The following is a 27166-nucleotide window of genomic DNA, read 5'->3' on the forward strand; positions in this document are numbered from 1 at the left end:
TTATGTTGTTTAGATAAGTTTATTTTCAGTATGTATCTACATCAACATTTACAATGCACAATATGCAAGGCCATTAAGAGGTACAATCCATAACACTGTAGGTATAACTCATAAACACACTAATAAAAGCAAAACTGATCAGCCTAAGGCAGTATGAACAGTACAATGTGATGATTTACAGCATGTGATAGTGTCTAAGTAAGGACTACCTGCATTTCGGCCAGAGTTAAAATGTGGCCTAGCAGGTTGGATAGCCTTTTGTTTTGATGTCTTCAAGTGTGAAGGGTAAACGTTTAGAGGAAGGCACACTGTCACTGATACTGCTGGGAATTTCCCTTGATTGATGCAAATCCTGATTTTGGTAATTTTACTATATATGACATCATAGCTTATCTCACAAGGATGTCACATGAAATCTGAATCTTTATTCAATAATGACATGCAATTTGTCATGCATACTGTATTTTGACAGCAGAAATTGTAATGGTTATAAAATGGAACCATTTCTTAAGTGCTTGTTTAAAGAACATGGATTTGTCATTCATTAATGGTTCTGAATCCACCTGAATTATGATATTACACACTTAAAGTAAATGTTTTTGGGTGAAATCAAACAATGCTCTAAAATATATCTGAAATGAAACTTTAAAAACTATTAAAACATTTGAGAAACAGTTTTCAAATACGTTTCTGATGAACAGTTGTTCAGGATCATACTGTCATTGTTTTTGCATGTGGGTGGATGATTTACTGTGATAAACCGTTATCAGTAAGAAGTAAGGTCTCTTGCTGGAAACATATAACATATAAGAACATTTCTGTACAACAATCTCATATACCTCACTTAAACATATTGAATATTAGGCCTACACAATATATATACTCAACATATAATATGTCATAACATATGCTAAAATGGCAACAAACTATTCTTTCTCTTGTAAATACTTTCACAACTTGTAAATACTGATTTGGAACATAATTTCTTTCTTAATTTTTGCATCAAAAAAGTACATCAAATCCATAGCAAGATTAATGGACAGTTGTCTCATTTTTAAAATGAAGGCGATTTATAGATGGAGATTCAACAGTAGAAAAGGGATGGTTGTGTACTGAGTGCACGCCGGTGCTGGGAAATAGTTCCTCAGAAACGGCACAAACACACGTCACGCTGTCAGTTGGTTTTAGGATGGAGGAACAGGAGTGGAGGCATGCAGTCTCTTTTTAACTAGCAGCTTTGCGCCTTTTATGATCTGAAGAGAAAACGACAGGCTTGTGTTCCTTTGTGGCCTCTTTGATTTTGGTGATTGGCCAGGAGTGGGTGCACTACTCCATGCAGAGGGTCCCCTTCTCCACTAGGTGGCAGCATGGCTACAGATCCTATTTTCCACTGAGGCATTCTCACAGAGTGGGAGTTTATGAATCCAGGAAAGATGAACAGAAGTGACAGTGCGCTGCTCTGTGGGAAGGCTGGGGCAGTGTTGAAGTGGGGCAGAGCAGGGAAAGCAGGTGCTATAAAACTGTGGCCTCTTCGATGGCGTTGACCCACCTGCCGAAAAGAGAAAACAACATGTTTTTTATCCAAAAAGCCTGGTGTATTTGAAGTTAGGTTGACTGCTATTTACTTGAACGGTAATTTGAGTCCCTGACGTGTGTTTCTGTGTTGTTGTGTGTGTGTGTGGGTCGAAGGCAGTGTGTGTGTGTAGAAGGCAGTGTGTGTTCCAAGCTGACCTGCGCGCTGCATGCTCGTCCTCTGCTCTGAAGGTGTAGTAGAGGGTCTTCTTGTGGTAGAGGTGAAACACGTTGCTGCTCTGCTCTCCCTCTGGTTGCTCTGACAGCTTCACTGTGAAGCCTTGCAGAGGAAGACTCTCTGATGCCACCTTGTCCTGAGGGCAGCGAGAGAGGGTGAGAGGGGGTGGGTGGATCTTTAGCTAAACCTAACACTCAGGAATACAAACAGGAATACTCCAATTTAGGTCATTGACTCATGTCAATGAACGGATGCACACTTGAGTTGTCCATGATCTTCAATATTATACAAAACATGGTTCAAGCAGATCATGCAAAAAGAATGAAAGTGAGAGAGCAAAGAAATTCTCCACATGAGGTCTGTGCATAGGGGCTTTTGTGTGTTTGTATGTGTGTGTGCATGTGTGTGTGCATATGTGTGTTTGTATGTGTTTGTGTTTGTATGTGTGTGCGTGTTTGTATGTGTGCGTATGTGTTTGTATGTGTGTGTGTTTGTATGTGTGTGTGTTTGTATGTGTGTGCGTGTGTGTTTGTATGTGTGCGTGTTTGTATGTGTGTGTGTTTGTATGTGTGTGTGTGTTTGGGGCTGGTGTGGGAGACTCAGTGCCCCCTCACCTCGCGTGCTGTGAAGGTGTAGAGCACCTTGTCTTTGAGGAGGAACCACAATCTCTTCCATTTCCTCTTGCTCTTCTTGCGGCGCTGCAGGATGCCGCTCATGGTGGAGCCCTCGGCCCCCAACACCACCTGCAACACAGGTCAGAGGTCACTGTCAGGAGAGGAGGTCACTGGCAGTGGTCCAGCACTGTACTGGACAAAGTACATATATACACTGGCACATTGGTGGAGTGACATAAAGGAGAATGTACAGGCAGAGAGAGAGAGAGCGGTTAGCTAATGCCGTGGGCAGACTATGGGTCTTGGACACAAACATTTTTGTTTTCATAACTATAAAGTAAATCTGTTGCCGGCTTCACACACTCTGAGATCAACCCGTTCCATAAAAGACTGTGAGTAACATTCTCTCATGTCGGGCCTTTTATTGGTGTTCCCTTTGATTTGAGAGGCACCGCTTCGATAAATGAAGCATTCTATTCTAGTCTATTGCGCAGGCTCTTAAAACAAAGAGTGCTCCATGTGAGGCCAGTCTAGGCTGCAACGGCCCCAGACCTCCAGACCTGGCTGAGAGGGGAGCTGTTCTTCCTGCTCCTCCACAGGCTGGGGGTCTGGAGGGTCTGGAAGACTGTGGACAGGGGCCGGCTGGCCCTGTGGGAGCGAGGGCTGGAGTCACCACACGCCCCTGACACGCTGCCACCTACACACAGGCACACACACACACAAACACACGCAGATAACATTAGTATGACATGGTGAAAGAAAGCTTTACAAAACAAACAAGTAAGAAAATATTCTTTGCAATTCCTATATTCAGTGAGGTGAAGGTGGTGTGTTACAGGTCCACTGTACCTCTTTTCCTCAGCTCGTCATAGCAGTGGTCACACACTTTGGACATTCTGTCCTTGAGATACTTCAGAGGGTACCTGTTCCTGGAGCAGGCACGACACACAACCTGTGTGAAAAAGCGTAGAGGAGGGCGTTAGTGCAAAGCCATACAGAAGCGTACATAGGATCAACTTGAGAACCAGCAACATAACAATGAACAATATAACAACCAGAAATATAACCTAAATAATACCCAACACCATGATAACCAGGAACATTATAACCAACAGGATGCGTAGGCAGTAGCCTGAGTTTTTGACCTTGCCGCAGGCGTTGCAGTGGTGGCGTCGGAGGGTGAGGCTGAAGTCAGAGGTGCAGTTCATACACATCATCACGTGAGACACTGACACCATGACTGGAGCTGCCTCTCCCAGGGCCATCCACAACTTCTCTCGGGCCTGGATGAACACACAGCAATGTTACAACTAAAACTTCTTACTGCTTGAAAACACATAGATCTGTATTTGGACTTGACACCGGGGTAGCAAAGTAGTGTTGCGTTAGGAGGGAGAATGTTTACCTCGCTGCAGGGGCCTCCGAAGGTGCAGAGTCCTGCGGCGTGGTCCGCTATGGCCCGGCTCAGTGTGTGGAACCAGTCTTCCCTCTCTCCACATGAGCTACACACACACACACATACACAGAATATTACATTTATTTACGCCACCTCCCTACAGGAGAGAGCAGAGGACAACATTAGCTAGCCACATCCCTAAAACACAGGGCTTATGAGACTGGTTTGTGTGCTTGAGAGCCTTGATTGCTAGCAACTCCATAACAACATAGGGAGCGAAAGTGTGTTCCTAGACACCAAGACACCGGTCCAGTCCTGGAGCCTGTGCACGAGGACCTGGCTCTACTGGGAAGCCCACTCCCTCACCTAGCTGACAGCGTGATAGTGATGTCAGACACCTCGATCCTCAGGCCGTTCAGCACGTTGTCTATGGCCGGCTTGCTGACCTGGAGGTAAAGGACAAGCACACGACCCGTCAACAAACTGCACACTGACCCAAAGAGCCAGGGGCCAGACCATACTTCTGGGGTCAAAGGTCAACTCACTTTCATCCCAGACAGAGAGAGGGTGTTTTTCAGCCTGTATTTCCCATCTTGCTGGGGGTAGGTGTACAGCATCATGTCATTCATCTGATGGGAGACAGAGAAATAGAGAGGTAAAAAATGTTATGGTGGGATTAAGTTGTATCCATACCATTTACTTCAGGTATAGTAAACAGTGACGGAGGGGGATTTTAATGGCAGAGTTTCTGACTAACATGGCTTTACAACCCTCTACTGCCACCAGGAGGCAGCGTGAGCTTGTCCAAGTTCTGCTTCGCTTGTGAGTCACACGTTCGTTAGTCTGGATAGTCTGTTTCCTTTCACACCATTTACACCTCTCAGCTTAATCCTGCAGCCACCAATTCCAATGTTAGTACACAACAAAGCCTGCATGATAAAAGCCAAGGTTTGTTTGCTTATCACACACAAAGTATTGAAGAACATGCTTCAGGCCATTGTGTTTCCAGCTGCCTTATTTAGAAGGAGACAAAAGGGGTGACATCATTGCTCACACATCAGGTGTGGTCTAAACATCCGTGGGCCATAAGGCTGCATCCAGGAATTCTCCGCCCTCTCCTTCCCAAATGTCTGTCCACTCCAATAGCCCTGTCCACTAGCCCTGTCCACTAGCCCTGTCCACTAGCCCTGTCCACTAGCCCTGTCCACTAGCCCTGTCCACGAGCCCTGTCCACTAGCCCTGTCCACTAGCCCTGTCCACTAGCCCTGTCCACTAGCCCTGTCCACTAGCCCTGTCCACGAGCCCTGTCCACTAGCCCTGTCCACTAGCCCTGTCCACTAGCCCTTCATTCAGCCCTGAACCCCAGCCCTGTCTCCCAGCCCTCCTCCCAGCTCTGTCCCCCAGCCCTCCTCCAAGCCCTCCTCCCAGCCCTCCACCCAGCCCTCCTATCAGCCCTCCTCCCAGCCCTCTTACCTCCCCTCCTCCCAGCCCTCCTCCCAGCCCTCTACCCAGCCCTCCTCCCAGCCCTCCTCCCAGCCCTCTTACCTCCCCTCCTCCCAGCCCTCCTCCCAGCCCTCCACCCAGCCCTCCTATCAGCCCTCCTCCCAGCCCTCTTACCTCCCCTCCACCCAGCCCTCCTATCAGCCCTCCTATCAGCCGTCTTCCCAGCCCTGTCCACCTCCCCTCCTCCCAGCCCTGTCCACCTCCCCTCCTCCCAGCCCTGTCCACCTCCCCTCCTCCCAGCCCTGTCCACCTCCCCTCCTCCCAGCCCTGTCCACCTCCCCTCCTCCCAGCCCTGTCCACCTCCCCTCCTCCCAGCCCTGTCTACCTCCCCTCCTCCCAGCCCTGTCCACCTCCCCTCCTTCCAGCCCTGTCTCCCAGGCCTCCTTCCTGCTCTCAGCTGTGTGAGAGACTGGCTGGGTGGCTGGCCGGAGGCATTGACTATGCAACAAGAACAACAACTCAACAACAACAACACAAACATACTGAGACCGTGACTGTGACCATACTGCTTCTTCTGTGAACCTGCTCCACCCGGCCTCTCTCTCCCAGTTATTTACTCTCTCTCTCTCTGTCTCTCACACACACATGCTCACACACCCACACAGACACACACACAGACACACACACACACACACACACACACACACACAGAGTAAGGCCTTACATATTGGTCCCTAGGAAGATCCTAGAAAATGCAGGAATTACTTTACCAACCACTTTTACAGTCATTGCCAGATTGACCAAGCTTGTACCACACCTGTCCTCTTCATACCCCTCTTTCATCCCCATGACCCCCTTAAACCCTTCACCTGTCGCTCTTCCCTCTTTTGACAGCTCCCCCTCTGTCTCCCATCTCTCTGTAATCCTTCCTCTTACTCATCCCGTCTCTTGGGCTTTCTGAGACCTTCCACTGGTTGCCATGACAGTGCTCTGATGGTGGAGTATACTGGTGTCTCAGTGTTGGAGCTATGTCTCGATGACTGATCATCTCTATTTAAAAACACTTTTCATAAAGGCCCTTAAATGACGCCTGACCCTGTCTGCCTGAAGATATAGGGTGCTACACAAGTGAATGCAAAGAAAGGTATGAAGGAATGAAATACGCTGTTGTTACAATAATAACAAACAATGCTGAATCAAATAGTATGTCAACATCAACACCAAACTATCCGTCCCTGCTTTATCTACATGTGCGAGCCTTGGTTATTCCTCCTCCTCCTCTGGCTCTAGAGGGTGTCTGGCCTTCACAATCCTGTCAGTTCACTCCCTACACAGGAAGCCAGCATCCAGTGACCCACACCAAACATCCTGTGAGGAAGTGGAGCCCTGGAAAACAAGCCCTGAGAGAGGGAGGCCCTGTGGCCTTGCCCCCCAGTCTCCACTATCTGCCCCTCAACCTCCCATGTCTGTCTAAGCCTACCCCACTCCACCCTGTGGCCCTGTCTCCTGTTACCTCCCCTGTCTTTCCCTGCCCCACCTGCAAGTCATTCGTCAACAGAATCACCGCACAATGCAAATGAAACATAACTGCAGAGTTTGTACTTGTCCTGTGTGGTTAGATAGAAAACACACGATACTTACCAGGAACAGGTGTCTGGGCTGCCGGCTCTTCCTGGATACTTTCATGAGAGTGCCTTCCTTGACAAACACCTGCACACACACACACACACACACATATAGTAAGTGAGCGAGAAGGCACACTGTACATTTGGCCTGCGGGGTCCAGGGGCCCGATCCCAGCCAGGGTATTGGTGGTGTGATAGCATTTTCTCTGCGTATGTTGTGTTATGATGTTGTGTTATGATAGTGAAGCTGAGTAACACTGTCCAGACTGATGCAGGCGGCACTCACCCTGCCTGGCTGGAGGAGGTCTCGCTTGCCTCGGACACTGAACTCTATGTGGACCAGCCGCAGCAAGTTCTCCTGAGAGAAACACATTTTTCCAGTGAGGGACAGGGAGAATGGGAGAGCGAGGATTCAACTGTCCTTGTTTGTTTGTGAATGAGAAGGTGGGAGGCGGAAAGGATGTGTGGCTGGAAACTGAAAGGGAGCTGGGGAGATAGAGGGATCCAGTGTTTGCCTGTGAGTGTGTGTGGGGGCCCACTTATGAGACAGTGTGCTTGCGAGTGTGTGGGGGAGGGAGGGAGTGCGAGGGTGAGATAGCCGGAGGAGTCACGAGACAGTGAGCGGGATCAGTGGGGGAGGAGGTGTTAATGAGCACGAGATGCAGAGAGAGAGAGAGCGAGAGAGAGGGGGAGGAGTGAGAGGGGAGGAGGGTGATAGTGTGGGGCTATCTGTGACTGAGCTGAGTGGGTGTCTGTGCGAGAAGGATGCGGCGTGACAGCGACTCAGAGGAGGATCTGTGTGCGGGAGTGTGTCAGCCCTCCCTCACACTGCACCCTTTGTTACGATGCACCTGGGACCTTTTGATGACGCCATCTTTTCTCGTCCTTGCATAAATCAATAGGCAGCCGAGCCCAGTGACAGCAGAGAGACAGAACGGTGTGTCACCCAGAAAAAGGATGTGCACTTGGAACATCTAAAGTACAGGGTCTCCCTGGTAACATCAGCAAGGGGCTACCAAGGATTTAGTCTGAACAGTATACTCACATGCACATCCAGGCACACAAAAAGAAGACCTACCCCCTGCTTGAGGTTGTCATTGGCCTGGTCAGCTACCTCCGAAACGACCACCAGGGCAGCTGAAGCACAGAGCAGGGATAGAAAGGGTTCATGTGAGTCACCGTTCGGTGTTCTGTCCTCACTGGCTGCCTGTCTGGGCGTAGGGCCTTCTGGTGCTGTGGGGGAGCTTCCCAGTGTGTGCGCGGGGATGCTGGGGGGGAACCGTCACAACATCCACACTGCTGAAGGATGTTCGCACAGATAAACATACCTTGTGTGTCTTCGTATTCTTTTGAATCTGGGGAGAGGTTGTTTAGGTAATCTAAAGCAAAGACAGAACAGGACATTTTAGTTTAAATGACATCTGTAAGGGATAAATGAGTGGGTAATGTGTGGAACGACACCGAATTTTGGGCCATTGTGTTTGCATTTGGGACAACATTTGGGATCATCCCTAGATCCTTCTCAGTTGTGGCTACAACGTTTTCCCCTCCATTACTAATCTATTCTTTTCTTTGCCCCAGCAACCTGTGTATGTATGTGTGTGTGTATGTATGTGTGTGTGTTTGTGTGTGTGTGTGTTTGTGTGTGTACCTGTGAGCAGCATGCGGTACTGGAGCACTCTCACAATAACCTGCAGCAGCTGGTGTTTCAGTGGGACTGCAGCTCCGTCAGGGCCCTGTGCCTGCACACACACACACACACACACATCATCACACCTACGCACAACACAGCACGCAGTACAACAACACAAGCAGCACAACAACACAAGCAGCACAACAACACAAATAGCAAGCACACTACTCTCTATCGGGTCACCTCTGTTTGGCTGGGAGAGATCACTGATGAAAAAGGCATTGTTGAAATAACCTTGCCAGAACGTTCTACCACCCCGTCTGACCTACACACGTGTCCTCACCACACAAAACCAGAACAATCTCTTTTCTTCTCCCTAAAGAGATCGTTCGTGAGGTGAAAGAGGAGAGAACGGTACAATATAAGATATCTACAAAACCAATCAGGGTCTAATTGTCTGTGACAGGTATTCATTCCCACAGAGGGCTCAGAGCTGAGTGGTGGAGGAAAGCAGACACACACAGCAGCCCTGAGGAGTTTCCTTATCCTGCAGGGACCCATCCTTCATTAGAGAGGCAGGGAGGGAGCCCTGCAGAGAGAGCAGTGGCTTCTCCTTTACACTGGGAGAAACGCACCTACAAGCACCCACACGCACCCACACACACCCACACACACCTACACGCACCCACACACACCTACACACACCTACACACACCTACACACACCTACACACACCTACACACACCTACACACACCTACACACACCCACACACACCACACACACACACACACACACACACACACACACACACACACACACACACACACACACTAGGCTGAAGGGAAAATCCCGTTCAAACTGATGACCGTGTAACAGGGAGGAGCAGGCCCTGGACGCTGCAGCCTTTGTCTTCATTATCAGAACTCACTCCTGACAGAGGGAGGGTCAAGATAGAGCTCAAATTGCAACCAGACTTCCACGGTGTGAACTACCCAGCGCACTCATCAGCCTCCCTAAACTGTCTCACAAACGTCTCTCTCTCTTATTCCCGTCCCATCCTTTTCTGCCCATGGTGAAGGAGCTGGCCTTTCTCCTGTCTGTACCTTGTGCTGTAATGTACTTTCTCTCTCTCTATGCCTCCATCAAGTAGGACGCCTGTGGTTATTTGCTCCAATAAAGAAACGGCCATTAAATCGTCTTACTGACAGCCTTTCCTGGAGTGTCACTTGGATGCTGCAATCTAATTGACACTTGCTCAGAGGAAGTGGCCCTGGTGGCGAGCCAGAGATGATAATTAGCTTCAGGTTGTTTGGGTGATGGAGCCAAGGAGGAGGATGTCTCTGTACGTGCTAGAAAAGTGACAGCAAACACACGCACACAAACACACACACACACACAAACACACACACCTACACACACACTTCTCCATCTCTGTCATGGCCTGCTGGTTTTGGCTTCTGCACACTCTGATCTAATTGGAGGGTTGTAAAGGAGGCGGCCTCTCTAATTAGCGTCTGTCTGCCTCATTGCCCCGCTGCCTTTACTATGATCCCACTCCATCGCTCTCTCTTTATCTCTCTCTGGCCACCTGCTGCATTCCACAAACAAGTTTTCCTCGTACTCTTGTGGGGAAAGAAGTTACTTGTTGTATGATCTCGTTTACTAAAGCAGAAATATGCCAAAGCAGAATGCATCACATCAGCATTCACACATATTGTGTGTGCGTATGGCAACACACACATGCACACAAGTACACATACACACTCACACACGTACCATTGGCCAGTGTTTATAGTCAGAACATAACCAACGGGCAGCTGAGGGAGGAGGGGCTGTAATCCGGTAAAGGTCCTACAGTGATCTGATCACGGTCCTGAGCTACTTCATCACTGTCATCACCACATCCACAATGAGATTACACACTGCTACACTGTGGACCGGCACTTAGAGCGCTTAACAGTAACCATTCTACTCTCACACTGCAGAGAGAGAGAGAGAGAGAGAGAGAGAGAGAGAGAGAGAGAGAGAGAGAGAGAGAGAGAGAGAGAGAGAGAGAGAGAGAGAGAGAGAGAGGGTAGAGAAAGAAAGAGTAAAAGAGAGAGAGAGAATCGGAGAGAAAGGTTAAAGAGAGAGATGGATAGAGGTTGGTAGCAACTCACTCAAAAGATCACACAAATGGCTACCCCTCTTTGAATTGATCTGGTAACCTGACATTTACAGATGAATGACTGTTTTTCTTTCCCAGCACTGAGGCGCTGACCTCTGGTCACCAGGGCACGTCCAGAGCCCCCTGGTCTCCCTCATCACAGCAGGGTCAGAAACACACACAGCCCAATGGCAGCTTCCTCACAGCACACCACTTCCATCACACACACCCCAATACCACCACCACAGAGCTCTGGACTCTGTCAGAAGCACAATCTCATATGGCAGCGAGAGGGGGGGCAGAATTCAATGTCAAACTGAGCCTATTGTGACAATACAAAATGAAATAGGATTTTAAATATCTTATGCCCACACCTGAATTCCTTCTCTGGTATACATTGACCATGTTGGAGCCCCAGTATCTCTGGTGAGGGCAGCTGCTGCTGAATATTCATGACCCCAGACAGTTGGTTCCTTGTCAGGCTGCGTTTCTTATCGGTATAGAAATGCGTATCAGCGATCATGGCGAATTAAAATATAGCTCAGCACCCCTGTTTCATCCATATGTAGGTTTTCCATATCTGTGGGTGGTCTGGGTCACAGTACTGGGGAAGCGTCCTGGGCAACATACCAGCTACACCACACAGCCCAGGCTAATGAATCCTGCGCACATTAACAACTGAATTAATTAAAAGCTAAGATAGACAACTACTGTAGATATCAGCCCGTTAGATACAGTCTGCTTTACACAAGCAAATGATACTGGCAATTCTTTAATTCATAAATAAAGGATAACTCGAGAAATGTTCTTATCAAGGTGACCTGGAGACCAGAGAGAGATATCTCGTTCCTAAACACTGAATCAATTCTACGACAGCAGAAGCCTGAATGGAAATAATGATGATGGCTAGATCTCCAGTGAATTATCTGGCTGTTAATATCCTGTAGTTACTACCTGCTATTTATAATATACCCTGTTGTCATCATTAGGGGAATCATTCATGTTTTCCTCAACATGGGAGTTGCAGTTTTCCAACAAATCCTTATTTACACTCTCACAGGTGATGGCTAGGATAAAGTGTCGAACAAAATAAATAAATCAGTTTCGGGTATTTGAGAGCTATAGAACATGAGGCAGTGAAAAGGTCAGTTCTGTAGGTGAGCAGGATAGAGATGGGTAGGAAAGGACAGTAACTCCCTGTGGAATCTGAGTGACACATCCTCACCCGCATGGACAATACAAGAAGAAAACCCTGTCTAAATAAAGTCTTCGTTAGATCCTTCCACAAGACGAGATATTGTGAAATGTACTCAAAATGACCAAAGATAACCTGCATGAAACAAGCAAGTGCGTCAATTCCTGAATCTGTCTCATCGTAGTTTGGCAAATGTAATTATAAAAACTCTTTTTTTATAATTACTATTATAAAACGGTTAGTCTTTGATTCTATATGTTGAATCAGCTGGATAGTGGATGTAAAAGTTCCTGTCCGCATTCAACATCGTCCTACAAGTTATTTACACAGACCTCACTTTCTTTCTGTGAGCCTTCAGGTTTGTGGTGTAGTTGTGGCATCTTACCTCGTACTGCTTGGTGACGGCAGCAAAGGCAGGGCACAGCCTGCAGCTCTCCTCCAGCAGAGACATGCTGCGGTCATACTCAGATATGTAGTCCGAAAACACAGCAAAGTCCTCTCGACGTGACAAGATGACATCAACAACCCTCTGACTCTCCTCCCTAGAGAAGGGCAAAGGGCAGAATTCAAGTTTCTATGATGCAATAATTTATGATCAATTTCAGTGAAAATAATTTCATAGGGTGGTTGGAGAAACATATAACTTTGTCCTAAATAGAAAAGAGCATACATTCTTTTACTCAATGATGTTTCAAGCAGAGGAGTTTTTGCTGAAACGTCAGTCCTGTGCTTCCTATAGCTGTATGTAGATTTACAGAAGTGTAATTTCATGCCCTGTGAGCGATCTAGGTCTGTGTAATACGGTGTTTCACCATTGTTTGATGCGAGCCTCCAGCTCGTTGAGGATGTTGCTGTGAAGAGTGTAGACCTCAGGGAGCATGCCCAGTATCTCCCCCAGCCTGTGCTCCCCCATCACGGGCTCCCCATAGTCCCCCACTGCGGCCTTCACGGCTTCCCTGAAGTCCTGCAGAAGGAGAGGGGAAAGGGAAGACGGGCCAAGATGGAGGGAACGGGAGAGATTGGGGAGTAAGGCAGGTAGGGAAGGGAGGGGAGAGGAAATCACAAAGGGAAGGAAGGTTGGTTCAGTCCTCCTAAACATCCTTCCTGTCCCTCTAATCCACCGTCACCTCAGGGCTCCTCCCTCTTGGGCTCGGTCCAGACACTCAGGAAAACGGGTGTTTGGCTTGAAAGGAATACCAGGTGTTGTGTTGCATAATGGTGTCTTGCTGGTCACTGCTGCAGTGTTGATAAAAGCACTCGTAGACCAGCCTACTTTGAGGTAGGGACCACACGAGTTAATACTTCATAGGAATAATGGCCCTTCAATAGACGTGAATACCCTTAACAAATGTTGTTTATCTACTCCAAGACTTGGAAAAACCGAAGAAACCTCCCCAAAATTGATTGAATGTGTCAAAATTCTTAACAAATATCTATTGTCTGACCGGGTGTAGCTGTCTGATATCTCAGAGCGTAGCTAGTACAAAGCCATAATGTGTCTACAAGGACGCCCGTCTGGACCTAATCAATTTCAGTTTGGAGAAAGGCACAGACATAAGACAAACAGAGACATACGCTCCGCCGAGTGAACGAGATAATATGGTGACACTGTGTGCTTTACTGCCACCCGTTCATCATGTGCTATCGATCGTGTCTGAGTTAGCATTCATCACTGCTGCCGTGGATCAGAGCTGCTCCTCTGACTCTCCCCCATGGGATGGACACGCTGCTGTCCTGGCCAGGCCCAGACACAGCTCACTAAAGCCTCAGTCCACCAGGGGAGCTTTACCCTCAGATTCTCTCATCTGCTTTCAACCAGGCTCATCTATACTGGAGTTGGATTAAACCCGGCAGGTTGATTGAGAATGCTAACCAGTCTGTTGCACAGCCAGTTAAAGATGGTCAAACTAGAGGGAGGGGGATACTCAGAAGGTCAAGGGTCTAATGAGAGGTGCAGAGGAATAGTACTGAGGTGTACATACTACCATACTGAATGCACCTCAACCATGTACAACCGCAGAAAAACCTATTATTGGAGAAGCCTTACAGAATAATCCCTGAAAACACAACTTCACTTCCCATTTGGGGGCAGGCTCTGGAGTGTCTTTGTATTCTAGTTATTCCCTATCAAACAATGGAACAATAGCCAGCATGTTTTCTCCCTACACTCACTGATGGTGGTCCTTCCCCTAGCTGTGTGTCCTGTCTGTGTGTATGGGTGTGTGTATATCTGTGTGTGCCCTTATATTTGTGTGTGTGCACTGTACGTGTGTATATTTGTGTGAGTGAGCCTTGGAGAGAGCTCTGTCTAGGATTCTGGGGGTTTCTGCTCATGGACAGCAAACTTCATACAGCCTGATGACGTCTCTTCACCACACAGAAAAGGTGTGGTGAAGAGACGTCAGTCATGTGTCCTCTGTTCAGGGATGTTCTGTATTCCCAATAGGTTAGGCTGCTGCTCTTATACCTTTGAGAATAACAAGGACCTGTACGGCACCTATATGCATTATGCAACAGTGTGATGAAAATATCTTGAATGTCACACTTGAAGGGTAGGTATAAGGGATTCCTTCCTGCTATAATAACATTAGGCCTATTGAGAAACGGTAAGAAATCAAGGTTAAACAGCTGCTCTCAAAACATGGCAAGTGTTCAGAATCTGTGACCAAAGGAATATGTAAAAATGGCAATCTATGAAAATGTTAAAAGAGGTGATCTCAGAGCACTGTGAGGCTGTCAATCGTCCACACTATTTCACTGGAAACTTTTGAATAATTATCGTGGTGACACATTAAATAGGATCATTAGAGTTGAGGGACGCATAGTATTTGCATTACTCAGCTTTTTAATGGTGGCAATTTACACAAACCTACTACTTTCATATTTAGATGAGCCAATCATAAATCATGGTGTGAACACATAAGTAATTAAGGTTATGACCTTGCTCAAGGTTATCCAGTACAGTCTGACTGATGGAGCCCCCCAGTCCGCTCCTGTCAGGACACACCCAGCCAGGCACCCACGCACCGGTGTACCAACACCAACAAATACCATCTTCTGTTGCCCCTCCAAAATGTGTAGGATCTATGGACTTATTCGTTAATAAAATGTTATGTAATTGATTGGTAACAGCTATGGCATATCTAGAAACCTTTTTTTGTGTGTTTCTCAGGGAAAAATCCATCTTTCATCCCTAGCTCTTTGGGGATCTGGCCTGGACACTGGCCTTGACAGGCAGCAAATGAGGAATAATGGGAACAGATGATGACAGCTGGTTTTGATGCATGGTTGACCTCAGGGACTCAGTCACTCACCTCTGGGTCCTCAGACCTGTATAACCCTCGGTCCAAACCCCCCATGTCTCAGCCCTGACTCTCTAGCACATATGATCTTATATAGCCTATTTATATACGATGAAGACACAGAGCATAGTATACAGTATGGACCTCTCCCGGAATGTTCTCAGTCAGGTACTGTAGCAGCAATGGACCTGAGTGCATGTGTGAAGCCTTGTCAACTACAGTCTACTGTGTGTACCCTTCATCATCAACAGACTGGCTACCCCGCAGCTGACCATGCCAGAGTTGTCACAACGAGGAAGTCCACTTCACTGGAACAACACTGATAAAAGGAGGGAGTGGGAAGGGGGAGGGGTGTTGTAGACAGGAGGGCTTAAGAACAGACACACCGGAGGAGGTGATGTCATCAATGGGCTTTGTAATCTATACAGTACTTGTATTCATAAGGGCTTTTCCAAGCAGAGGGATCCCTTCTATAATAAAATGCACTTATTACATTGAATTCTACCTTGCAAATCACAGCATTTGCTAAATTAATATGATTCAAAATGTAATGTAAATTGAAATATCTTTTGTTCCGGTGTCTTACCTCTTGAAGGTGCTTGAGGGCTTTTACATGTCTGAAAAATAGAACAGCACACACTCCATTTAGAATGGAAATCTGTTCAAATGTTCAAGAAACATCACAGCTATTCCTTGAAAAGTTATTAACAGCACAGTATTTGAAAACAACAGTCAACTGTCTTGTGAACCTGTGCTGATACCGTTTAAAATACACCTGTGTAATTAACTGTCAGTAAGGTTTTCCATGGATGCGGCTTGTGCATTAGCTAAGACAGTGATGTAGAGCAGAGAAAGAGAGCGAGAAAAATAGAGAGACCGACAGAAAGACCAGATTGTGAGGGAGGAATAGAGTGTGTGTGAGAGACAGAGAATAGCCCACCGTCAAGCAGAGATGGTGGTGAATACATTACAGAAGATACTCACTGTCTCTCAGAGTCTACCAGCTCTTTGGCAATGTAGAAGGCCCGGGATCGCCCATCAATCTGGGTGACAGGAGTGAAAGAAGCAAGAGATGAATGAACAGAGCTAATGTTTAAAGGCTCTCTATGGGCACTTCTTCCTGTGGAACATTAATAGCAACAGCTACGCTGCATTGAGGAGATTGAGGAAAAGCAAATTCCGTTTTTTTTTTTTATTCTCCACTGTCAAAATAAGACAGATTATTTCATTAGAGCACAGCATAGACGTGAAAGCTTTCTCAAATACATGACTTTAAATTCAAATGCATTATGTATGAGTGGCTGTGTTCAGGGCAACAACAATGTGCCCATTGATTTAGAGGCTAATCAGCAGCCACTAAACATTCAGACCCTAACATAACATGAAGCCAGTTAAGGATTTACCGACATTGGTCTCACTTTGGTGAATGTTGTTTTTTCCAACGGGACAACCATTTACAAATACAACACTAATAGCATGTTAATCTTTATTTCCTTTGAATGCGACCAAAACACTTTCATCCAGAACACAGTTTTTGGGACAGGCTCAAGTATTTCTCTCCCTGAGATTGTTTTTTCTTTTGAAGAAGTAGAAAACAAGGAAGAGTGAGTCACATAGCCAGAGCCAGGCTGATATTATTGTGGCAGAGAGACAGGGTGGAGTCCATCTCTGGACTGCTGTAAAATGGCTGTTGCTCACTAGTGCTAAGGAGGGACCAGGGATCAGAACTGGAGAGGATACATCATGTGATATGTTCCATATAAACATGTTTGTCTGTGAATCCTTCTAGAAAAAGGCTCCTCCAAATTCAGGCAGACCAACTCACAAGTGTTTTTTTTCTCTAGTATCAGTAAACAAGCCGTTGAACCCCATAGTGTTGTATACAGTGGTGATTGTGTATTGTGTGTGATGCAAGGCCGTAATCGTAATATATATTGGGGGGGACACATCCCCCCCAATATTCAAATCTGGTAAGAATGTCCCCCCCAATATATTGATATAAAAATACAAATATAAATGTTCTACGCTACGCACGCTGTCCGAAATTATCATAAAAAATGTAATTCGTCCCCCCCAATGGCCTTGGAGTGACGTTCTCCTCACCTGTCTGTCATAGCCCTGCTCCAAGCCCCCCTCCTCCTCTTCAGAGGTGCGTCCATGGTCCTCGTCAGCTGACAGGCCTGCTGGAGCAGCAGTCACTGGGAAGGGTTCTGTATAGGCACTGCAACAACAAGGACAGACACAGAGAGATAAGAACAAATGGAGAGCCGAGACCGTAATAGAATAATCAAGGCTCTGTGGAACAAAGACCCGCATAACTATGCAGAACCAGAGATATGTATCTTCAGAAGAACCATCGTCTGGATGTAGCCAGCATGTACAGCACTGGAACGTATTTGAACGGCTTCCTATATGTCTCTCTTTATCTCACTTCAATGAGACGCTCCTCCTCCATGTGTGCTGTGCGGGTCTGTCCTCTGCATGGCAGCATGGACGACCAGGAGCAGATTGCAAGGACATTAAGAGCATGAGTGGAGGCGTGTCATATGGGCCCCTGTAGTGAACAGGTTCACAGTAAGGGATAGTAATGGAAACCAAAGCTGTAGAGAAGGGTGCCTCCAGAGAAAGTCACAGTCACTTAAGCAGTTTGAGGATTGCACATACACACACACACACACACCAAGACATCCACTTTAAAGTGGACATTCACACCAGGTGGTAAGAAGTATCCTAATGAGCTAGTTGTATTGATGACTTGACCAGCCCCCAGAGTAGAGAAAGACTATTAGCTGACTGGGCTCCTTCAGCTCCTATGGAGCAGGGGTTAAGAGAGTTCCCAGCTGGACTTCATCTTCACTGAGACACAGTCATCCTTCATGAGGCTCAGACCACACTAGAGGCTCATACCCACACACACACACACCTAAACACACGCGCACACACACCTTACTCTGACTGAGGAGGAGGGGGCATCTACCATTCATTACTCATCTCTGACCTCCCTCGGTTCTCTCTCCTCCTCTGAGCTCTGGGATACAGTAGACTGAAGAGGGCGTTCTTCAACAGTCTCACTAACATTGAACGAAAACCCCTCTTTATCCAGCCCACCAGATCTTTGTCTTCGACCACTTTATCGTCATGAATCTGTGTCTCCTGGACACGTTGAGATTTCAATGCGGTTATAAATTGCAATACAATTTAACTATAACTGGAAGTGCATTTGCGTCCAATTGTGCTTTCTTTAACTGTTATATTGCAAGGTCAAATATATGTGAGGTCTGTGTTCGAGATTATTAAAGAATAAAAGAAAATGTATTGCAATAGAGGACTGTGTAACCTACTTTTAGACTTTTTAAAAGTCAGATTAAGAATAGCATGAACTGATACAAATAAATGTACATTAGGCCACCTTTGTAAATTTGTTGACGTAATATGTAATTTAATTGAGCTAAATCTTTAGCATTAGAACATCCATTAGGAACAATCAAAATGGCCTTTTTGTGCCTGTAATGGCACTATTATGGGAAAACATGCATGGCTGAGATGGGTTCATTAGCCAACACAACGTGGGAGATATGGATGCAGATGGGATTTTAGAGAGTAAGAGCTGTTTTAAACTGTTCTGTGCTCTTTATGATGATGACTTTGTGTGCCCCATGGCTGTTGTGCTAAGTATAAGAAGCAGAATGCTAAGAATCTAGCCTAACTGGTGCCCTGACTGTGGCTGTCATTATGAAGGAGGCCCTAGTCTTTATGCAACAACAACCACAACATCGCCTCATTATAAAGCCAGTAATAATAAGGCTGAATGAGCTAAACCGTCACGCTAGCTGAATGTTAGCTGGATGTTAACTGGATAAAGGGCTTAACATTGCCGCATTACCAAGTGAAGACGACAGCACCATTCTGAAGGGGACCTGACATTCCTGACACCACCACACCTTGTTTTGTTGTTCCAGTCACAGGGGAGTCTGGGAACCTCCACCCCACCCTACTGACCCCCCTCCTATCCCTGTCTCTCCCAGCCACCTCTCCACCCTTGTCCTGCATTTCCTGTAAACAGCAGAGTGGAAGCTCCTAGGCTGGACGCTTCCTCCCAGGGGATGACCTGGCAGCGACCTCCGAGCGCCTGGCACTAGGCCTGGCCTCGCAGACCCGCACGCTGCCCCGCCACGGCACACCCTGCATGCCTGGCACCTCGCCTCAGCACCCAGCACCCAGCCACCGCCCAGTTCAACAATGCACTTGTGATGACTCTCTGACCACCACTAACGTTCCAGCTTCTACAGATGTAGAGTGTTAGAAGCCGCTCCGTAGGGCTGTAAAGGGGTTGCAAACTGTCCAACGGAAAACAACAACTGAAAAGATAGTGGATTCTTTAACATGCACAGTAGCACTCCTTTGTGTGGGTTTGGTCTGTTGATAATACATTCCAGTAGAGCTACATTAAAGCAGTAGCCTGGTAGTGGTCCGCAGAGGGAGAAGTCACAAAGAACACTGAACACATCTCTGAAAAAGTGCCGTCAAGCAGACTTTCCTAACTGACAATGCTGTGTTCAACTGTACTGCCAGGTAGGCAGTACAGTTGTAGGTCCAACACAGCTTTGCCGAAAAGACTGAGACTGCACTAGCACACACTGTCTCATATGCTAGCAGCCTGTTTTAGCATGGAGCTTTCATTATCACTGCCTTGGATAGGCCTGCATAAATCATTACTGTGTAGCCTATGTCTTTACCCAACCTCTGTATTATGCTTGCAAAAGAAAATGTTTCTTTATTGGCCTAAAATCTATGCTGAAACCGTGTTTAAACAGTGCTGTTCATTAATCAAGTGTGAGAGAATGAATTCAGAGTTGGCTTTATAGTAGAGTGTAATAGCAATCTTACTTCTCTGTATCTGTTTGCCTTGCTTTTGTCCATATTATCCCTCCTGTGTCTCACAGCAGAGCGCTGTCCTTATGGGCTCCTCTGGCCAGGACAGCAGGACAGCACAGCCCTTCTGAATGGGCAGGCCGGAGAAGAGTGTTGACTGCTGAATGTGTTCTCAATAAATCACTGCCATCATCAGCCCTGTGGACTAGGACAGTGGCAATGTCAGCCGTTCAGCAGGAGCTTAGGAGGGGGACACGTACACACACACACACACGCAGAACGAGCAGCCAGGCAACCAAGGCATCTCCAGGGAGAATGCAAAAGAAGTGAGGCTGGGCCAGGCAACAGGACAGATAGGCCTCCTTGGATCAGTGAGTGTGGTCTGAGGTTTGAGAACTTCGCTACACAATGAGCCAGATCGACCAGGAGAAAAAAAGCCTGCACTGAGAGACTATTGTCTGAGATGTGAACCAGATTCAAACCTGGGCTACACTGTTTTCATGTGGAGACCAGCACTAAGGAGGTCCTTGATCAAGATCAGGGCATGGGATGTCTCCACTGATACACAAAAGCCGGCAGAGGAGACAACAATTAAAGATACAACAGATTGTTGGTTTTTGCTCTGGAAATATATTTATTTGATCGCTTTAACACAAGGCTTTCCAACCCTGTGGAGCTGTCATGCTGTAGGTTTTCATTTTAATTTCAGTTTAAACTAACCTGATTCAGCCTTTCAACCAGCTACATTTAGTCATTTAGCAGACGCTCTTATCCAGAGCTAATTATTAGAATCAGGTGTGCTAAACTGTAAACCTAAAGCCCTGCTTTAAAACATTATTTACAAAACAAGAGTCTTCACATTTAGTATTAAACAATGAATTTCAATCAGTGTAAGATAATATAATCTAAACACACTTACACTGAAAGTACTGCATGCACTGTGTAACAAGTCTTGGCTACATGTGTGTGTAATAAACAGCTCTGCAGGAAATAACAATAAATGGCAGCTAAGCCAATCTCAGCAGAACTGCTCTGAAAAGGCTGTCTGGAGGCTCCTAGTAATGACCTGTCCCTGTGACCAACACACAGGCCATCAAGCAGAGGTGTGTAATGATGGCTGTGGGGAGGGCTGGCCCTAACAGAGGTACAGGCAGGTTGTTTAGTAACTTGTCCTACCTCTCACCAACCTTCTAGGGCCCCATGAAAGAGAAATGCCCTGGATAACCTCCTTGAATAAAAGCGATCCTAAACTTAACTGCAAGTGTTGGGTACAGGAGAGCAATTAAACCACAACTGCTTTAACTTTTTCTCCCGTTCACAGACACACACACACGCACATTTTTCTTTCAGCCTTCTCTCCCTCGATATACACACTTTAACACTTTTAATTGTAAAACATAATTACTTATTCCATTATGACTAAACCTGCGCTCTATGAGCTATTCAGTCTTGGGCAGCTCTAGCATCCCCTCAGACACACACTGAGAGCCAGCACCAGATGCTGCCTTCAAATCTAGAAAATGAAAAAGCGAGATAAGCTCTCCCACAAGCATAGTCCATCTTCCCAAACCCAACGATGCTCAGCACAGCAGGCTGCTCATCCTGCACATATTCCACTCTACAAAAGAGAATCCTACTCAACCAGGTGCTCCCTGTTCATCCCAGCTAAAACTATCTATCAGATGGTCTGGAGGTTGAGATTGCTATTGAACTGATAGGATCTGGACAAACAAGCCCACTGATGATGAAGAGAGTGGTTCTGAGTGGTTTTCTGTATTCTCCACACTAGAATCTATCAAGCGAGTACATGGAGCTCTAATTATTAATCCCTGGATATCCTCACTAGACAATTTTATATAGTTACATTGATCGATCTGACTAAAAGGCACTGATATCAAAAGGATTCCCCCAATGTTCCTTATGTCATCCCAGTGCTGTACTGTACCTTTCAGTCTCCTGCTCAGGCGACTGGGATTTGCTGTCGATCCCAGGGAAGCTGTTCATATCCACATAGCCGTCATTCTCATTGGAGGGAGCCACCATCCGATTGGGGTCCTCAAAGAACTCTGTCACAGTCAGGGCTCGGGTGGGCCTGCCTGGGGGGATCTGGATGTTTTCATAGTCAGAGTTCAAGGCCGGGATGTTCTCGTAGTCGGACGTGTCAGCACTGGGAAAAGAGATGGAGCGGGGCTTGGTCAATGGGAGGGGCATGAGGGGGCGCCGCGAGCGGTCCTCAAAAGATTCCACCCTGGACACGCCCCTGCTGCCGTAGCCCTTGAGATCTCCTTTCCTTCTCTGGGGGTCTTTGTAGAGGAGGAAGGTGGTGGGCTGGTCAGGGCGCTGCTGGGGCTTCACCATGCGGGACTGGAGCTGGGGGGAACTGTTGGTGCTCCTACGGTCCAGGTCCAAGACTCTGGCTGGACCATGGTGACTGGACTCAGAGGAGGACCGCGAAGAACGAATGCTCCCGTCTCCGAAACCTTTTTTCTCTGTCTTTCTTCTGAACTTCAGGGCCAAGAAGCGTTTAAATGAGGACTTTTTCTTCTCGGGCTTGCCGGTGGTTTCATGCTGGATGAGAAGGGACGGGGAGCTCTTTGTGATAGGTCTCTTGGTGATGTAAGCCAGCTCGAATGGTGGTGGGATGTCCACAAGAGAGGTTGGTGTGGAAACACCACTGGACGACTGATGGCTGCGCTGAGAGAAACTCCCAGAGGAAGTTATGACACAGGGCAGAGAAAGAGTGTCATCTTTCCTCTTCAGCCTACCCTCTTCCTTCAGGGACTGATCACCATCCAGGTGAGCAGCCAATGACAGTTCACGTCCCTCTGCGGAGTAGGAACGTGGGTATAAGAGGAAGCGGCGAGGTTTTAGAGAAGGAATCAGTCTGTTGACCTCTGGCTGCTCTGGGCGTCTCAGGGGTTCTCCGTTCTGGTCTAAGGCCACGGTGCAGTAGTCATGGCTCTGGTACTCTGTACCCGTCTCCTCGGGAACCGTCTCAGGAACATACCCCGGAACCTTCCCCGAGTAGGACCGCGACCTTGTCACTATGGTCTTCCTGTCGAAAGAGACAAAGTTCTCCCCTTCAGAGTCAAACCCTGCCTCCTCATAGATATGTTCCTCGCTGTCAGAATCGGTGTCCTCTAGGTAAGGCACAATATGGCAGTCCAGTTCCTCTATGTCCTCCTCAAAGGCCTCAGTGGTGTGGGCAAAGACCACCCTGTTGGTGAGTTCAGGGGTCCTGCCCAGGTCCAGGTCCGTTGGCACAGTTATGTTGCACAGCCTGAGACGAGGCTGGCAGCTGTTCCTCTGACTGGAGAGAGCCTGCTCTCGCTGGGCCGTTCTCTCTCTCGCCGTCTTCCCTCTGATCTGCTTTTTCTCTGTGTCCTCTGCCTCCTCGTCATCATCTCCTATCTCCACATAATCCTCTGATGAGACATACTCCAGCTGCTGGAAGTCATGTGCCTCTGGGCAGAGGGAATCCTCAATGTCTGCGTATTCATCCACTGACTCACTGTCTTTGGCTTCCTCTGTGAACTGGCCGGAGAGCTCAGTGCCCTCCTGAACGTCACCGCCCTCTAACCGCTTCTGCTTTTCTTCTAGCTCTGCGACATCATCTGATGACACATAGTACGGTTCTTGATTCGAGGTGCCTGCTGTTGCCAGCTGCTCTGAAGTGCTTGGTTTGTCATCGTTGCAGTTGTCATCCGGAGTCATCTCTGGGTCAGCTGTACCGGCTGTGTCCGCAGGCACCATCTCTATGACGGAGTAAGGCTCAAACACGTCCTCTGTGCTGGCAGTGAAACGGAAGCGCCCAGAGGGGTCCTTTGTGGCACGTTCTGGCTGCCACACGCCCGAGTCACCCGTCTCCGCCGGGTCACATGTGTCAACAGCATCCTCTGAAGGGCCAATCACATCGTAGGGATACTCCTCACACACTGTCGGAAGCGAACAGCCATTTGAGCCTTGTGAGAAATCTGCCTCCTCAGCCTCATCCTGCAAACAATCCCCATGTGGGGCGGCGTCATCAGTCGCAAGAGAATTGTTACTCTCTGATTCTGGTTGGCTGAGAGATAACTGATAAGAGTATTCTTGCACTAGACCTTCACATGGGTCTCCTGTTGGTTGCTCGATGATTTCGGTCTCTTCGGTAAATCCCTGTTCTTTAACCTGTTCTTCAACCTGTTCTCCTCCCCTCTCTTCTTCCCCTTCCTCACCGGTCCCCTTGCACTCTGGAAGTGTCTGGGTCAACGTGTTGTCCCAGTCTTGAGTGTCAGAGTGTTCCACTAGTGTGTCATCATTGTCACTCTCATGTGGCTTCAAGTCCTCTGTTTCGCCAGTGTTCTCCCTTTCAGTAGTGTCAGCAACAGCTCCGTAAGTAGCATTAATACCATTCACAGAGCCTGCGCTGTCTGTTTCAGCAGCATCCTCTTGTGCCTCTCCTTCTCCCTCCTTCTCTTTTTGCTCCTCCTCCATTGTATCCTCGCAGCTGACGTTGTCATCATGTCTGACTTCAGGGTTCTCCTGTGGCTCTCCTGGCTCCTGTTCTGGGGAGGAAGCCCCAGGCTCCACACAGTCCCCCTCTCCTGGCTCCTGTTCTGGGGAGGAAGCCCCAGGCTCCTCAGAGGGGGACTCTGAGGAGCCTGGGGGTTCCTCCCTGTTCTGCTCCTGTTCTGGGGAGGAACCCCCGGGCTCCACACAGTCCCCCTCTCCTGGCTCCTGTTCTGGGGAGGAACCCCCAGGCTCCTCAGAGTCCCCCTCTGAGGAGCTCACATCTCCATTGCTCATGCTGTGATGAGAACATGGCTCCTCCTCCTCCACACGGGGATCTGACAGAAACAGGGATCCAGGTTTGGGAGCAGCAGGGGGCTTGGGGCCCTGGCCAGAGGGACCTGGCTTTGGCATCAGCTTTGATTCCACCTTGATTGTTAGATGATTGGGAATCTGTGGTTGAGGGACTCGTTTCTGGTAATCTGTAAAGAGACGAAAGATAGTTGTAACTGTGAAAGGCCATGGTTGAATCCCTGTTATTTAAGTGAATGTACTTAATTCCTGTTTATGATATATGTTCCATGGTACATTTTAACACAAAATTGACCACAAAAAAACCAATAAGGATAAATTAACTGATTTTCAAATGTAGAGGAAATATATTTATCTTATAGTCAATGACATACAGACTATTGAAGGGCTCATTATCTGCAGGAAAAACAACATACTGTTGCACAACGAAATCTCCCTGACTGGGACACTGGGATGTAAATGCAAAGCAGCATGCAGTATGACTGACACTTCATGCATTGCAATTCAATACAATGGCTTGTGCACAGAGGGACATACTGTGATTTTGACTGGTGGGTTTTGCATTTAAATAACTGTATGTGTGAAACAAATTCTCCATCAATGCAGCTTTTATAACACATAACTTTGTCCAGAGTACTGACTTTTAAGTATTTAGGTAAAACACACCCTTACTTAACCCAACGTATACACTCGCATTCTCTTCCTGTTATTTAGTACCTGCCCTGACGCACATCCTATTAAACCCTGTGTGCACTCTGGGCTATCTTTCTTTCTCACTGTTTTCTGTTTCTCTCTTTAGTCTTTAAAGCATTTATCTCTTTCTCTCATTGTCTCCATCTTCCTTTCTGGCTTTATGTCTTTCTCTTCCTCTCCCTTCACTTTCATATAAGATGTGACTTTCCTTTCAGTGACTGTTTCAGCAGAGTCTTCTGAAAAGACTCCACAAAGGAAGTTCACAAGGAAAGAACTTTAAAAAACGCACCCTTACTCCTCAGTTAACCTTGCTAGAACACATTTTCATAACACAAATGATGTGATTCTTATTAATTGCCACAAACACACGCACGTCTTGCTGAAAAAGATGTTTCAGTGTGTCAAACAGTAAAACCAGGAGAAAACCTGGGTTCAGTCGCTCAGCAAACAACAGGATATGAATTATGCAACAAGAATTTGATTGTAACAAATGTTACAAAAACAAAGGAAAAGACAGTCACTAAGACCTTGACTGAGCCAAGCGTACAGGATGTGATCTCAGTCTTTAAAAACATAACACTAAATGTTACTATGGTGAGACTAGTTTGAATTAATCAAATATTACTCTATTATCCACTTCAGCCCACAAACCCCAAACACAACATAGACCATAAGGCAACAGTAGGAATTGACCAACTTACTACAGGGCATTTAATCACTGCTTTCAACCGTCACAGTTCATCTTGACTTTGAGGTACAGTTTTATCCCCTGTCTGACATAATAACTCACACCTGTCATGTAAGACTAAATCAAACAGTAAACCTGTCTGATCAATGATCAATCTTCTAGTCAAAGCAGGAGCACAAGTGCGTTATTCACTGTGATGACATATGAAGTAAAAAAGTGTATATTGCTACAATATTCCCTCATATTTTCAACTAACATTATTGGAATAACACGCAAGCAGGAAAGCAAGAAAAGGGGAAAGAAGAAAGGAAAGCTAAATTTATCTATGACACTAAAAGCCCATATTAAAACAACAACAGGAAGTAAAAGGTGTAAATAAGGTGCTGTCTTGCTTGATTATTGCATTAAATGCAAGGATAAAATTACGCACCTGTGTTCATCTTGGGACATCATCCACCATAGCAACCGTTTGCCATCCACATATTTTCTGAGGGTGAGCACAGTACATCCAAACGTTGAGTAAAGTCAAACTTATTTCGAATACATGGTGATGAAAATATTGGAATTGTTTCAATTCTACGTTTCACCAGTTGTCTCTTTGTCTTTGCCGATATAATCACTTGATCACGATTTATCTTACAATGTAGCAGGTTTTTGTCCATTGAGAGCGTGTTCCCCCTCAGTCGATGCGCGACTGGAGCGCTCGAGGATGCATTGCAACTGTGGATGTTCCGTGTTCCCTCCCGCTTCCTGGGAGGTGGGTAGAGCGCGCGGACAAGGACCATTGACCAAACCCACAAAAAAAATTATGAAAAGTTAAAGATATTGATTCCAATAATTTTGTATTATTAATTATATAGCTATTACTTTGATTTTACAAACAAGTTTATTTATCTCCATGCCAATTTACAGATAATTCACTCATTAGCGGCTACTGATAATGTTCTCGATGCAACAAAGCATTTTTCGGTAGACTCAAATGTTCTTAGTATACGAGGTAAACCTACG

The 27166-nt window shown here is 46.8% G+C and overlaps 1 protein-coding gene across 1 annotated transcript; it reads right to left on the minus strand.

The window, feature by feature from the left end:
• On the minus strand, positions 1-26822 carry fgd5a (FYVE, RhoGEF and PH domain containing 5a). Its single transcript, XM_067243152.1, has 22 exons — positions 26589-26822; positions 24673-24947; positions 21923-24567; positions 17209-17326; positions 16090-16148; positions 15692-15722; positions 12616-12767; positions 12189-12345; positions 8480-8570; positions 8157-8207; positions 7907-7965; positions 7115-7186; positions 6845-6913; positions 4306-4389; positions 4127-4206; positions 3770-3866; positions 3510-3647; positions 3214-3316; positions 2925-3061; positions 2365-2493; positions 1732-1886; positions 1-1549 (listed from the first exon to the last, which is right to left on the minus strand). Exons 1-22 carry the CDS (start codon positions 26596-26598, stop codon positions 1513-1515), a joined length of 4749 nt encoding a protein of 1582 aa, XP_067099253.1. The 5' UTR covers positions 26599-26822; the 3' UTR covers positions 1-1512.
• Between the last annotated feature and the right edge of the window lie 344 nt (positions 26823-27166).

This window comes from Osmerus mordax, chromosome 1 (genome assembly GCF_038355195.1).
Source record: "Osmerus mordax isolate fOsmMor3 chromosome 1, fOsmMor3.pri, whole genome shotgun sequence".
In the NCBI taxonomy this organism is placed as follows: Eukaryota; Metazoa; Chordata; class Actinopteri; order Osmeriformes; family Osmeridae; genus Osmerus; species Osmerus mordax.